The sequence below is a fragment of the Coregonus clupeaformis genome, unplaced genomic scaffold, assembly GCF_020615455.1.
Source record: "Coregonus clupeaformis isolate EN_2021a unplaced genomic scaffold, ASM2061545v1 scaf0418, whole genome shotgun sequence".
NCBI lineage: Eukaryota > Metazoa > Chordata > Actinopteri > Salmoniformes > Salmonidae > Coregonus > Coregonus clupeaformis.
The window spans coordinates 17,824-33,256 of NW_025533873.1; the positions used below are offsets into that span (position 1 = coordinate 17,824).

Consider the following 15,433-nt stretch of genomic DNA (forward strand, 5'->3'; position numbering starts at 1 on the left):
TATTCTTTATTTTTTTACCTGGAATGCTTTTCCAACAGTCTTTGAAGGAGTTCCCACATATGCTGAGCACTTGTTGGCTGCTTTTCCTTCACTCTGTGGTCCAACTCATCCGAAACCGTCTCAATTGGGTTGAGGTCCGGTGATTGTGGAGGCCAGGTCATCTGATGCAGCACTCCATCACTCTCCTTCTTGGTCAAATAGCCCTTACACAGCCTGGAGGTGTGTTGGGTCATCATCCTGTTGAAAAAAAAACAAATGATAGTCCCACTAAGCCCAAACCAGATGGGATGGCGTATCGCTGCAGAATGCTGTGGTAGCCATGCTGGTTAAGTGTGCCTTGAATTCTAAATAAACCACTGACAGAGTCACCAGCAAAGCACCATCACACCTCCTCCTCCATGCTTCACGGTCAGAACCACACATGTGGAGATCATCCATTCACCTACTCTAGGCCTCACAAAGACACAGCGGGTTGGAACCAAAAAATCTCAAATTTAGACTCATCAGACCAAAGGACAGATTTCCACCGGTCTAATGTCCATTGCTCGTGTTTCTTGGCCCAAGCAAGTCTCTTCTTCTTGTTGGTGTCCTTTAGTAAAATTTGATTTGATTTGAGATTTAGTAGTGGTTTCTTTACAGCTATTCGACCATGAAGGCCTGATTCACGCAGTCTCCTCTGAACAGTTGATGTTGAGATGTGTCTGTTACTTGAACTCTGTGAAGCATTTATTTGGGCTGCAATTTCTGACCTGGTAACTCTAATGAACTTATCCTTTGCAGCAGAGGTAACTCTGGGTCTTCCATTCCTGTGGTGGTCCTCATGAGAGCCAGTTTCATCATAGCACTTGATAGTTTTTGCGACTGCACTTGAAGAAACTTTAAAAGTTCTTGAAATGTTCCATATTGACTGACCTTCATGTCTTAAAGTAATGATGGACTGTCATTTCTCTTTGCTTATTTGAGCTGTTCTTGCCATAATATGGACTTGGTCTTTTACCAAATAGGACTATCTTCTGTATACCACCCCTACCTTGTCACAACACAACTGATTGGCTCAAACACATTAAGGAGGAAAGAAGTTCCACAAATTAACTTTAAAGAAGGCACACCTGTTAATTGAAATGCATTCCAGGTGACTACCTCATGAAGCTGGTTGAGAGAATGCCAAGAGTGTGCAAAGCTGTCATCAAGGCAAAGGGTGGCTATTTGAAGAATCTGAAATATAAAATATATTTTGATTTGTTTAACACTTTTTTGGTTACTACATGATTCCATATGTGTTATTTCATAGTTTTTATGTCTTCACTATTATTCTACACTGTAGAAAATAGTAAAAATAAAGAAAAACACTTGAATGAGTAGGTGTGTCCAAACTTTTGACTGGTACTGTATATATATATTCCTGACTCTGACATTGCTTGTTAATTTCTTTATTTTTTGGGATTTGTGTGTATTGTTTTGTATTGTTAGGTATTACTGCACTGTTGGAGCTAGAAACAGAAGCATTTTGTTGCACCTTCGATAACATCTGCAAAATCTGTGTACGCGTCCAATCACTTTTTATTGGATTGGAAGATTGATTGGATGGATTGGATATCTCTTTCTCACTCACTCACTCACTCACTCACTCACTCACTCACTCACTCACTCACTCACTCACTCACTCACTCACTCACTCACTCACTCACTCTCTCTCTCTCTCTCTCTCTCTCTCTCTCTCTCTATCCTCTCTCTCTCTCCTCTCTCTGTCTCTCTCTCTTTGGCGCTCTCTCTATGCTCTAACTCTCTCTTGCCTCTCTCTCTCTCTCTCTCTCTCTCTCTCTCTCTCTCTCTCTCTTATGCGCTCTAACTCTCTTTGCGCTCTCTCTCTCTCTCTCTCTCTCTACTCTCTTTGCGCTCTCTCTCTCTCTCTCTCTCTCTCTCTCTCTCTCTCTCTCTCTCTTATGCGCTCTAACTCTCTGCTCTCTCTCTCTCTCTCTCTATCTAACTCTTGCTCTCTCTCTCTCTCTCTCTCTCTGCGCTCTCTTACGCTCTAACTCTTCTCTCTCTTATGCGCTCTCTCTCTTTGCCTCTCTCTCTCTCTCTCTCTCTCTCTCTCTCTGTCTCTCTCTCTCTCTTCTCTCTCTCTCTCTCTCTTATGCGCTCTAACTCTTTTCGCTCTCTCTCTCTCTCTCTCTCGCTCAACTCTCTTTGCGCTCTCTCTCTCTGCTCTCTCTCTCTCTCTCTCTCTCTCTCTCTCTCTCTCTCTCTTCTCTCTCTCTCTCTCTCTCTCTCTCTCTCTCTCTCTCTCTCTCTCTCTCTTATGCGCTCTAACTCTCTGTCTCTCTCTCTCTTTGGCTCTCTCTCCTCTCTCTCTCTCTCTCTCTCTCTCTTATGCGCTCTAACTCTCTTTGTCGCTCTCTCTCTCTCTCTCTCTCTCTCTCTCCTCTCTCTCTCTCTCTCTCTCTCTCTCTTCTGTCTCTGTCTCTGTCTCTGTCTCTCTCTCTCTCTCTCTCTTTCTACTCTTCTCTCTCTCTCTCTCTCTCTTCTCTTATGCGCTCTAACTCTCTTTTGCGCTCTCTCTCTCTTCTCTCTCTCTCTCTCTCTCTTCTTTCTCTCTTATGCACTCTAACTCTCTTTGCGCTCTCTCTCTCTCTCTCTCTCTCTCTCTCTCTCTCTCTCTCTCTTCGCGCTCTCTCTCTCTCTCTCTCTCTCTCTCTCTCTCTCTCTCTCTCTCTCTCTCTCTCTCTCTCTCTCTCTCTCTCTCTCTCTCTCTCTCTCTCTCTCTTATGCGCTCTAACTCTCTTTTGCGCTCTCTCTCTCTCTCTCTCTCTCTCTCTCTCTCTCTCTCTCTCTCTGCTCTCTCTCTCTCTCTCTCTCTCTCTCTCTGTCTCTGTCTCTCTCTCTCTCTCTCTCTGTCTCTCTCTCTTATGCGCTCTAACTCTCTTTAGCTGTCTCTCTCTCTCTCTCTCTCTCTCTCTCTCTCTCTCTCTCTCTCTCTCTCTCTCTCTCTCTCTCTCTCTCTCTCTCTCTCTCTCTCTCTCTCTCTCTCTCTCTGTCTCTGTCTCTGTCTCTGTCTCTGTCTCTCTCTCTCTCTCTCTCTCTGTCTCTCTCTCTCTCTCTTATGCGCTCTAACTCTCTTTAAATTTCTCTCTCTCTCTCTCTCTCTCTCTCTCTCTGTCTCTCTTTTGCGCTCTAACTCTCTTTTGCGCTCTCTCTCTCCCTCCCCTCTCTTCCTCCCACCGTTCGCTTCCCTCTCTCTCTCCCCCCCCCCCTTCCTCTCTCCCCGCCAGCCTTTGAGGAGCCAGTCCCCGATGATCGTTACCATGGTATCTACTTTGCGATGCTATTGGCCGGCGTGGGCTTCCTGCTTCCCTACAACAGCTTCATCACTGACGTGGACTACCTTCACCACAAGTTCCAGGGTAACAGACACACTCCACCCACGGTGTTGTAAGCGACCCTACATTCACAAAGCACATAGACTACGTCAATGGAACTAGCTTCCTTGAAGCCGTATCCTGACCAGAACCTTGTGGGTTTGACAAGCCCACTCTCTCCCTATTTCATTCCAGGACAGAGAGAGGTAGAGAGGAAAGATACCAGAGATGATCTAGAGGCAGCAGACGACCCCAGTTTTAGAATTCTGTTGTATTGTTCTGTCTTCCATTGGGGGAATGAATCATGTGTTTTTCTCCCGCTTTCTCGTGTGTGTGTGTGTGTGTGTGTGTGTGTGTGTGTGTGTGTGTGTGTGTGTGTGTGTAGGAACCTCCATAGTATTTGATATGAGTCTGGTGTATATCATGGTGGCTCTAGTCGCTGTCATACTAAACAACATCCTGGTGGAGAGGATCAGTCGACACACACGAATCACCGTGGGTGAGTAACACACACCACACAGGAGAGAATCAGTCTACACACACCAATCACCGTGGGTGAGTAATTCAACATTGTTAATTGACCAACGTGACATTTTGAATGTTCAAATATTCGAAGTAAAGTGGTTAAGGTTAGGGTATATTAATATTCTAAGTAAAGGGGTTAGAGTATATTAATATTCTAAGTAAAGGGGTTAGGGTATATTAATATTCTAAGTAAAGGGGTTAGGGTATATTAATATTCTAAGTAAAGGGGTTATGGTATATTAATATTCTAAGTAAAGGGGTTAGAGTATATTAATATTCTAAGTAAAGGGGTTAGGGTATATTAATATTCTAAGTAAAGGGGTTAGGGTATATTAATATTCTAAGTAAAAAGGGGTTATGGTATATTAATATTCTAAGTAAAGGGGTTAGAGTATATTAATATTCTAAGTAAAAGGGGTTAGGGTATATTAATATTCTAAGTAAAGGGGTTAGAGTATATTAATATTCTAAGTAAAGGGGGTTAGGGTATATTAATATTCTAAGTAAAGGGGTTAGGGTATATTAATATTCTAAGTAAAAGGGGGTTAGGGTATATTAATATTCTAAGTAAAGGGGTTAGAGTATATTAATATTCTAAGTAAAAGGGGTTAGAGTATATTAATATTCTAAGTAAAGGGGTTAGAGTATATTAATATTCTAAGTAAAGGGTTAGAGTATATTAATATTCTAAGGAAAGGGGTTAGAGTATATTAATATTCTAAGTAGAAGGGGTTAGAGTATATTAATATTCTAAGTAAAGGGGTTAGAGTATATTAATATTCTAAGTAAAGGGGTTAGAGTATATTAATATTCTAAGTAAAGGGGTTAGGTATATTAATATTCTAAGTAAAGGGTTAGAGTATATTAATATTCTAAGTAAAGGGGTTAGAGTATATTAATATTCTAAGTAAAGGGGTTAGAGTATATTAATATTCTAAGTAAAGGGGTTAGAGTATATTAATATTCTAAGGAAAGGGGTTAGAGTATATTAATATTCTAAGTAAAGGGGTTAGAGTATATTAATATTCTAAGTAAAGGGGTTAGAGTATATTAATATTCTAAGTAAAGGGGTTAGAGTATATTAATATTCTAAGTAAAGGGGTTAGGGTTAGAGTATATTACTATTCTAAGTAAAGGGGTTAGGGTATATTAATATTCTAAGTAAAGGGGTTAGAGTATATTAATATTCTAAGTAAAGGGGTTAGAGTATATTAATATTCTAAGTAAAGGGGTTAGAGTATATTAATATTCTAAGTAAAGGGGTTAGAGTATATTAATATTCTAAGTAAAGTGGTTAAGGTATATTAATATTCTAAGTAAAGGGGTTAGGGTATATTAATATTCTAAGTAAAGGGGTTAGGGTTAGAGTATATTACTATTCTAAGTAAAGGGGTTAGAGTATATTAATATTCTAAGTAAAGGGGTTAGAGTATATTAATATTCTAAGTAAAGTGGTTAAGGTATATTAATATTCTAAGTAAAGGGGTTAGGGTATATTAATATTCTAAGTAAAGGGGTTAGAGTATATTAATATTCTAAGTAAAGGGGTTAGAGTATATTAATATTCTAAGTAAAGTGGTTAAGGTATATTAATATTCTAAGTAAAGGGGTTAGGGTATATTAATATTCTAAGTAAAGGGGTTAGGGTTAGAGTATATTACTATTCTAAGTAAAGGGGTTAGAGTATATTAATATTATAAGTAAAGGGGTTAGGGTATATTAATATTCTAAGTAAAGGGGTTAGAGTATATTAATATTCTAAGTAAAGGGGTTAGAGTATATTAATATTCTAAGTAAAGGGGTTAGGGTATATTAATATTCTAAGTAAAGGGGTTAGGGTTAGAGTATATTAATATTCTAAGTAAAGGGGTTAGAGTATATTAATATTCTAAGTAAAGGGGTTAGGGTATATTAATATTCTAAGTAAAGGGGTTAGGGTATATTAATATTCTAAGTAAAGGGGTTAGAGTATATTAATATTCTAAGTAAAGGGGTTAGGGTATATTAATATTCTAAGTAAAGGGGTTAGGGTATATTAATATTCTAAGTAAAGGGGTTAGAGTATATTAATATTCTAAGTAAAGGGGTTAGAGTATATTAATATTCTAAGTAAAGGGGTTAGAGTATATTACTATTCTAAGTAAAGGGGTTAGGGTATATTAATATTCTAAGTAAAGGGGTTAGAGTATATTAATATTCTAAGTAAAGGGGTTAGAGTATATTAATATTCTAAGTAAAGGGGTTAGAGTATATTAATATTCTAAGTAAAGGGGTTAGAGTATATTAATATTCTAAGTAAAGGGGTTAGGTATATTAATATTCTAAGTAAAGGGTTAGGGTATATTAATATTCTAAGTAAAGGGGTTAGAGTATATTAATATTCTAAGTAAGGGGTTAGAGTATATTAATATTCTAAGTAAAGGGGTTAGAGTATATTAATATTCTAAGTAAAGGGGTTAGGGTATATTAATATTCTAAGTAAAGGGGTTAGAGTATATTAATATTCTAAGTAAAGGGGTTAGAGTATATTAATATTCTAAGTAAAGGGGTTAGGGTTAGAGTATATTAATATTCTAAGTAAAGGGGTTAGGGTTAGAGTATATTAATATTCTAAGTAAAGGGGTTAGAGTATATTAATATTCTAAGTAAAGGGGTTAGAGTATATTAATATTCTAAGTAAAGGGGGTTAGAGTATATTAATATTCTAAGTAAAGGGGTTAGAGTATATTACTATTCTAAGTAAAGGGGTTAGAGTATATTAATATTCTAAGTAAAGGGGTTAGAGTATATTAATATTCTAAGTAAAGGGGTTAGGGTATATTAATATTCTAAGTAAAGGGTTATGGTTAGAGTATATTAATATTCTAAGTAAAGGGGTTAGGGTATATTAATATTCTAAGTAAAGGGGTTAGGGTATATTAATATTCTAAGTAAAGGGGTTAGAGTATATTAATATTCTAAGTAAAGGGGTTAGAGTATATTAATATTCTAAGTAAAGGGGTTAGAGTATATTAATATTCTAAGTAAAGGGGTTAGAGTATATTAATATTCTAAGTAAAGGGGTTAGACTATATTAATATTCTAAGTAAAGGGGTTAGGGTATATTACCACAAAGTAAACCAACCCTCCTCCTCCTCCCCCACCAGGTTACCTGTTATTACAAGAAAGTAAACCAACCCTCCTCCTCCTCCCCCACCAGGTTACCAGTTATTATCACAAAGTAAACCAACTCCCTCCCCCCCCAGGTTACCTGTTATTACCACAAAGTAAACCAACCCTCCCCCAGGTTACCTGTTATTACCACAAAGTAAACCAACCCTCCCCCCAGGTTACCAGTTATTACCACAAAGTAAACCAACCCTCCCCCCAGGTTACCAGTTATTACCACAAAGTAAACCAACCCTCCCCCAGGTTACCAGTTATTACCACAAAGTAAACCAACCCTCCCCCCAGGTTACCAGTTATTACCACAAAGTAAACCAACCCTCCCCCAGGTTACCAGTTATTACCACAAAGTAAACCAACCCCCCAGGTTACCAGTTATTACCACAAAGTAAACCAACCTCTCCCCAGGTTACCAGTTATTACCACAAAGTAAACCAACTCCCTCCCCCAGGTTACCTGTTATTACCACAAAGTAAACCAACCCTCCACCAGGTTACCAGTTATTACCACAAAGTAAACCAACTCCCTCCCCCCCAGGTTACCAGTTATTACCACAAAGTAAACCAACCCTCCCCCAGGTTACCTGTTATTACCACAAAGTAAACCAACCCTCCCCCAGGTTACCAGTTATTACCACAAAGTAAACCAACTCCCCCACCAGGTTACCAGTTATTACCACAAAGTAAACCAACCCTCCCCCAGGTTACCAGTTATTACCACAAAGTAAACCAACTCCCTCCCCCCCAGGTTACCAGTTATTACCACAAAGTAAACCAACCCTCCCCCAGGTTACCTGTTATTACCACAAAGTAAACCAACCCTCTCCCCCAGATTACCAGTTATTACCACAAAGTAAACCAACTCCCCCACCAGGTTACCAGTTATTACCACAAAGTAAACCAACCCCCCCCCCAGGTTACCAGTTATTACCACAAAGTAAACCAACTCCCTCCCCCCAGGTTACCAGTTATTACCACAAAGTAAACCAACCCTCCCCCCAGGTTACCAGTTATTACCACAAAGTAAACCAACCCCCCCCCCAGGTTACCAGTTATTACCACAAAGTAAACCAACTCCCTCCCCCCCCAGGTTACCTGTTATTACCACAAAGTAAACCAACCCTCCCCCCAGGTTACCTGTTATTACCACAAAGTAAACCAACCCTCCCCCAGGTTACCGGTTATTACCACAAAGTAAACCAACTCCCTCCCCCCTCAGGTTACCTGTTATTACCACAAAGTAAACCAACCCTCCCCCAGGTTACCTGTTATTACCACAAAGTAAACCAACCCTCCCCCAGGTTACCAGTTATTACTACAAAGTAAACCATCCCTCCCCCCCAGGTTACCTGTTATTACCACAAAGTAAACCAACCCTCCCCCCAGGTAACCAGTTATTACCACAAAGTAAACCAACTCCCCTCCACCAGGTTACCAGTTATTACCACAAAGTAAACCAACCCTCCCCCCAGGTTACCAGTTATTACCACAAAGTAAACCAACCCTCCCCCCAGGTTACCAGTTATTACCACAAAGTAAACCAACCCTCCCCCCATGTTACCAGTTATTACCACAAAGTAAACCAACCCTCCCCCCAGGTTACCAGTTATTACCACAAAGTAAACCAACCCCCCAGGTTACCAGTTATTACCACAAAGTAAACCAACCCTCCCCCCAGGTTACCAGTTATTACCACAAAGTAAACCAACCTCCCCCCAGGTTACCAGTTATTACCACAAAGTAAACCAACTCCCTCCCCCCAGGTTACCTGTTATTACCACAAAGTAAACCAACCCTCCCCCCAGGTTACCTGTTATTACCACAAAGTAAACCAACCCTCCCCCCAGGTTACCAGTTATTACCACAGAGTAAACCAACCCTCCCCCCAGGTTACCAGTTATTACCACAAAGTAAACCAACCCTCCCCCAGGTTACCAGTTATTACCACAAAGTAAACCAACCCTCCCCCCAGGTTACCAGTTATTACCACAAAGTAAACCAACCCTCCCCCAGGTTACCAGTTATTACCACAAAGTAAACCAACCCTCCCCCCAGGTTACCAGTTATTACCACAAAGTAAACCAACCCTCCCCTCCACCAGATTACCAGTTATTACCACAAAGTAAACCAACACTCCCCCCAGGTTACCAGTTATTACCACAAAGTAAACCAACCCTCACCCCAGGTTACCAGTTATTACCACAAAGTAAACCAACTCCCCCCCACCAGGTTACCTGTTTGCTCTGGGTCTGCTGGTGTTCGTCAGCGTGTTTGATGTGTGGTTGGAACGCTTCACCACTAGGTTACCAGTTATTACCACAAAGTAAACCAACCCCCAGGTTACCAGTTATTACCACAAAGTAAACCAACTCCCTCCCCCCAGGTTACCAGTTATTACCACCAAGTAAACCAACTCCCTCCCCCAGGTTACCTGTTATTACCACAAAGTAAACCAACCCTCCCCCAGGTTACCAGTTATTACCACAAAGTAAACCAACCCTCCCCCAGGTTACCAGTTATTACCACAGAGTAAACCAACCCTCCCCCCAGGTTACCTGTTATTACCACAAAGTAAACCAACCCTCCCCCCCACCAGGTTACCAGTTATTACCACAAAGTAAACCAACCCTCCCCCCAGGTTACCAGTTATTACCACAAGTAAACCAACCCCTCCCCCAGGTTACCAGTTATTACCACAAAGTAAACCAACCCTCCCCCAGGTTACCAGTTATTACTACAAAGTAAACCAACTCCCCCCAGGTTACCAGTTATTACTACAAAGTAAACCAACTCCCCCCAGGTTACCAGTTATTACCACAAAGTAAACCAACTCCCCCAGGTTACCTGTTATTACCACAAAGTAAACCAACTCCCTCCCCCCCATGTTACCAGTTATTACCACAAAGTAAACCAACCCTCCCCCCAGGTTACCAGTTATTACCACAAAGTAAACCAACCCTCCCCCCAGGTTACCAGTTATTACCACAAAGTAAACCAACTCCTCCCCCCACCAGGTTACCTGTTTGCTCTGGGCGCGTGGTGATCGCAGCGTGTTTAGTAAACCAACCCTCCCCCCCAGGTTACCTGTTTGCTCTGGGTCCGCTGGTGTTCGTCAGCGTGTTTGATGTGTGGTTGGAACGCTTCACCACTAGGTTACCAGTTATTACCACAAAGTAAACCAACCCTCCCCCCACCAGGTTACCTGTTTGCTCTGGGTCCGCTGGTGTTCGTCAGCGTGTTTAGTAAACCAACCCTCCCCCCCACTAGGTTACCTGTTTGCTCTGGGTCCGCTGGTGTTCGTCAGCGTGTTTAGTAAACCAACCCTCCCCCACCAGGTTACCAGTTATTACCACAGAGTAAACCAACTTCCCCCCCCCAGGTTACCTGTTTGCTCTGGGTCCGCTGGTGTTCGTCAGCGTGTTTGATGTGTTGTTGGAACGCTTCACCACTAGGTTACCAGTTATTACCACAAAGTAAACCAACCCTCCCCCCACCAGGTTACCTGTTTGCTCTGGGTCCGCTGGTGTTCGTCAGCGTGTTTAGTAAACCAACCCCCCCCCCCACCAGGTTACCTGTTTGCTCTGGGTCCGCTGGTGTTCGTCAGCGTGTTTAGTAAACCAACTCCCCTCCCCCACCAGGTTACCTGTTTGCTCTGGGTCCGCTGGTGTTCGTCAGCGTGTTTAGTAAACCAACTCCCCTCCCCCACCAGGTTACCTGTTTGCTCTGGGTCCGCTGGTGTTCGTCAGCGTGTTTGATGTGTGGTTGGAACGCTTCACCACCAGACAGGCTTACATCATCAACCTCTTGTCCGTTGGGGTGGTCGCCTTCGGATGCACAGGTACCACACGCCTGTCTGTTGCCTTCCCCTCTTTAGAAATAGTTTTATTTGGACGATGTACTTTAACGATATAATAATAATAAGGTAGTCAGTACTAGTGACTACCGATTTGATTTAACCATAGTTTAGTCAACTGAATGAATGTGACATCCTGGTTATTTAACCCCCTGCTCTCTGCTGTTATGTGTAGAAATGTCTCTTGTCTTTAGCCGCTTTCACACTGCACCTTAGCTAAGGAGGCTCTTAGCCCGGGGTTAAGGAGGCTCTTAGCCCGGGGTTAAGGGAGGTTTTAGCCCGGGGTTAAGGGAGGTTTTAGTCCGGGGTTAAGGGAGATTTTAGCCCTGGGGCTAAGGGAGATTTTAGCCCGGGGCGAAGGGAGATTTTAGCCTGAGGCAAGCGAGTGTTCACACTTGCACATTCCAAAGTGGGCTAGCACCAGGGCTAGTCGGCCCTGCTCCGGAGCAGGGTTAGCACCGACTTTGAGCGGGAAACGCATATCATTTTCACTGTGCAATCACAAAAGCTGCATTTTAACTTTATTTGCATATGCCTGTGATGCGTTCTGCATGCTATTTTAAGTACATTTATACTATTTCAATCTTCCATCTGAGGACAAAAAACCTAACAAAAAAACGAAATCAGCACTTTCATCAGTGCAAAAACATTGGTTGCTATGGCTAACAAAAACGGTTGCTATGCAGGCTGGCTAAGTCTTCTAACTTAGTTAGCCAACAGAAGCTACAAACTCTACAGCTGGAAGGGCAGCAAACGCTCCATCTTAATATGTTTTCACAGCTTCTCTATTGACATTTTAATTTTGATATAGCAATCCATGATAACAATATTGTTGCATGATTTTGCCTGGATCAGAAAAGTTTACGTCTCCTCGTTGCACAACATTCTCTGTACAAGGGGGAGGGGTGCGCATTTCAAAAGTGAAACACTGTTTCCCGAGGGTCTGACAGGCAGACGGCGAGGTTTAACACAAACCATCGCTGTTGGAAATCAAATGCTAGGCTAGAAGCAAGAGCAAATCATGTTTTATAAAATGCCTTATTGCTTTATATATCGTTGGTCGCGTGGCAGAAATAGAATGTCGGTCGCATGTGTGTTTGCCGGCCCGGGGGCTTTGGAATACCAGTGTGAATCCTTGGCCCCCCGGGGTTAACGCTTAGCCCCAGGGGTTAACAAATGCTTGTGTGAACACAGGATAAGCTATCCCAGAGTCAGTCTTAGCCTGGGGGGCTACGAACAATGCAGTGTGAAAAAAAGGCCTTTTTGTGTTTGCGTTTGTCCTTCCTCAGTGCAGCAGTCCAGTTTCTATGGTTACATGGGGATGCTGCCCAAGAGATACACACAGGGGGTGATGACTGGAGAAAGTAAGAGCTGTCATCTTCATTTATATTACTGTATATTATATACATCTTCATTATATTACTGTATATTATATACATCTTCATTATATTAGTGTATATTATATACATCTTCATTATATTAGTGTATATTATATACACCTTCATTATATTACTGTATATTAAATACATCTTCATTATATTACTGTATATTATATACATCTTCATTATATTACTGTATATTATATACATCTTCATTATATTACTGTATATTATATACATCTTCATTATATTACTGTATATTATATACATCTTCATTATATTACTGTATATTATATACATCTTCATTATATTAGTGTATATTAAATACATCTTCATTATATTAGTGTATATTATATACACCTTCATTATATTACTGTATATTATATACATCTTCATTATATTACTGTATATTATATACATCTTCATTATATTACTGTATATTATATACACCTTCATTATATTACTGTATATTATATACACCTTCATTATATTACTGTATATTATATACATCTTCATTATATTACTGTATATTATATACATCTTCATTATATTACTGTATATTATATACATCTTCATTATATTACTGTATATTATATACATCTTCATTATATTACTGTATATTATATACATCTTCATTATATTACTGTATATTATATACATCTTCATTATATTACTGTATATTATATACATCTTCATTATATTACTGTATATTATATACATCTTCATTATATTACTGTATATTATATACATCTTCATTATATTACTGTATATTATATACATCTTCATTATATTACTGTATATTATATACATCTTCATTATATTACTGTATATTATATACATCTTCATTATATTACTGTATATTAAATACATCTTCATTATATTACTGTATATTATACATCTTCATTATATTACTGTATATTATATACATCTTCATTATATTACTGTATATTATATACATCTTCATTATATTACTGTATATTATATACATCTTCATTATATTACTGTATATTATATACATCTTCATTATATTACTGTATATTATATACATCTTCATTATATTACTGTATATTATATACACCTTCATTATATTACGGTATATTATATACATCTTCATTATATTACTGTATATTATATACATCTTCATTATATTACTGTATATTATATACATCTTCATTATATTACTGTATATTATATACATCTTCATTATATTACTGTATATTATATACATCTTCATTATATTACTGTATATTATATACATCTTCATTATATTACTGTATATTATATACATCTTCATTATATTACTGTATATTATATACATCTTCATTATATTACTGTATATTATATACATCTTCATTATATTACTGTATATTATATACATCTTCATTATATTACTGTATATTATATACATCTTCATTATACTACTGTATATTATATACATCTTCATTATATTACTGTATATTATATACATCTTCATTATATTACTGTATATTATATACATCTTCATTATATTACTGTATATTATATACATCTTCATTATATTACTGTATATTATATACATCTTCATTATATTACTGTATATTATATACATCTTCATTATATTACTGTATATTATATACATCTTCATTATATTACTGTATATTATATACATCTTCATTATATTACTGTATATTATATACATCTTCATTATATTACTGTATATTATATACATCTTCATTATATTACTGTATATTATATACATCTTCATTATATTACTGTATATTATATACATCTTCATTATATTACTGTATATTATATACATCCATTATATTACTGTATATTATATACATCTTCATTATATTACTGTATATTATATACATCTTCATTATATTACTGTATATTATATACATCTTCATTATATTACTGTATATTATATACATTCTTCATTATATTACTGTATATTATATACATCTTCATTATACTACTGTATATTATATACATCTTCATTATATTACTGTATATTATATACATCTTCATTATATTACTGTATATTATATACATCTTCATTATATTACTGTATATTATATACATCTTCATTATATTACTGTATATTATATACATCTTCATTATATTACTGTATATTATATACATCTTCATTATATTACTGTATATTATATACATCTTCATTATATTACTGTATATTATATACATCTTCACTTATATTACTGTATATTATATACATCTTCATTATATTACTGTATATTATATACATCTTCATTATATTACTGTATATTATATACATCTTCATTATATTACTGTATATTATATACATCTTCATTATATTACTGTATATTATATACATCTTCATTATATTACTGTATATTATATACATCTTCATTATATTACTGTATATTATATACATCTTCATTATATTACTGTATATTATATACATCTTCATTATATTACTGTATATTATATACATCTTCATTATATTACTGTATATTATATACATCTTCATTATATTACTGTATATTATATACACCTTCATTATATTACTGTATATTATATACATCTTCATTATATTACTGTATATTATATACATCTTCATTATATTACTGTATATTATATACATCTTCATTATATTACTGTATATTATATACATCTTTCATTATATTACTGTATATTATATACACCTTCATTATATTACTGTATATTATATACATCTTCATTATATTACTGTATATTATATACATCTTCATTATATTACTGTATATTATATACATCTTCATTATATTACTGTATATTATATACATCTTCATTATATTACTGTATATTATATACATCTTCATTATATTACTGTATATTATATACATCTTCATTATATTACTGTATATTATATACATCTTCATTATATTACTGTATATTATATACATCTTCATTATATTACTGTATATTATATACATCTTCATTATATTACTGTATATTATATACATCTTCATTATATTACTGTATATTATATACATCTTCATTATATTACTGTATATTATATACATCTTCATTATATTACTGTATATTATATACATCTTCATTATATTACTGTATATTATATACATCTTCATTATATTACTGTATATTATATACATCTTCATTATATTACTGCATATTATATACATCTTC

General features: G+C 36.8%; 1 protein-coding gene across 1 annotated transcript in view; it reads left to right on the forward strand.

Annotated features, from left to right (window-relative positions):
• Nucleotides 1-15,433, forward strand: part of slc29a4a (solute carrier family 29 member 4a) — a 68,037-nt gene that overhangs the window by 14,415 nt on the left and 38,189 nt on the right. The window contains exons 3-6 of the mRNA XM_045215295.1: nucleotides 3,273-3,404; nucleotides 3,745-3,858; nucleotides 10,758-10,886; nucleotides 12,191-12,265. Of these exons, the coding sequence (XP_045071230.1) occupies nucleotides 3,273-3,404; nucleotides 3,745-3,858; nucleotides 10,758-10,886; nucleotides 12,191-12,265 (450 nt within the window). The remainder of the gene's footprint in view (nucleotides 1-3,272; nucleotides 3,405-3,744; nucleotides 3,859-10,757; nucleotides 10,887-12,190; nucleotides 12,266-15,433) is intronic.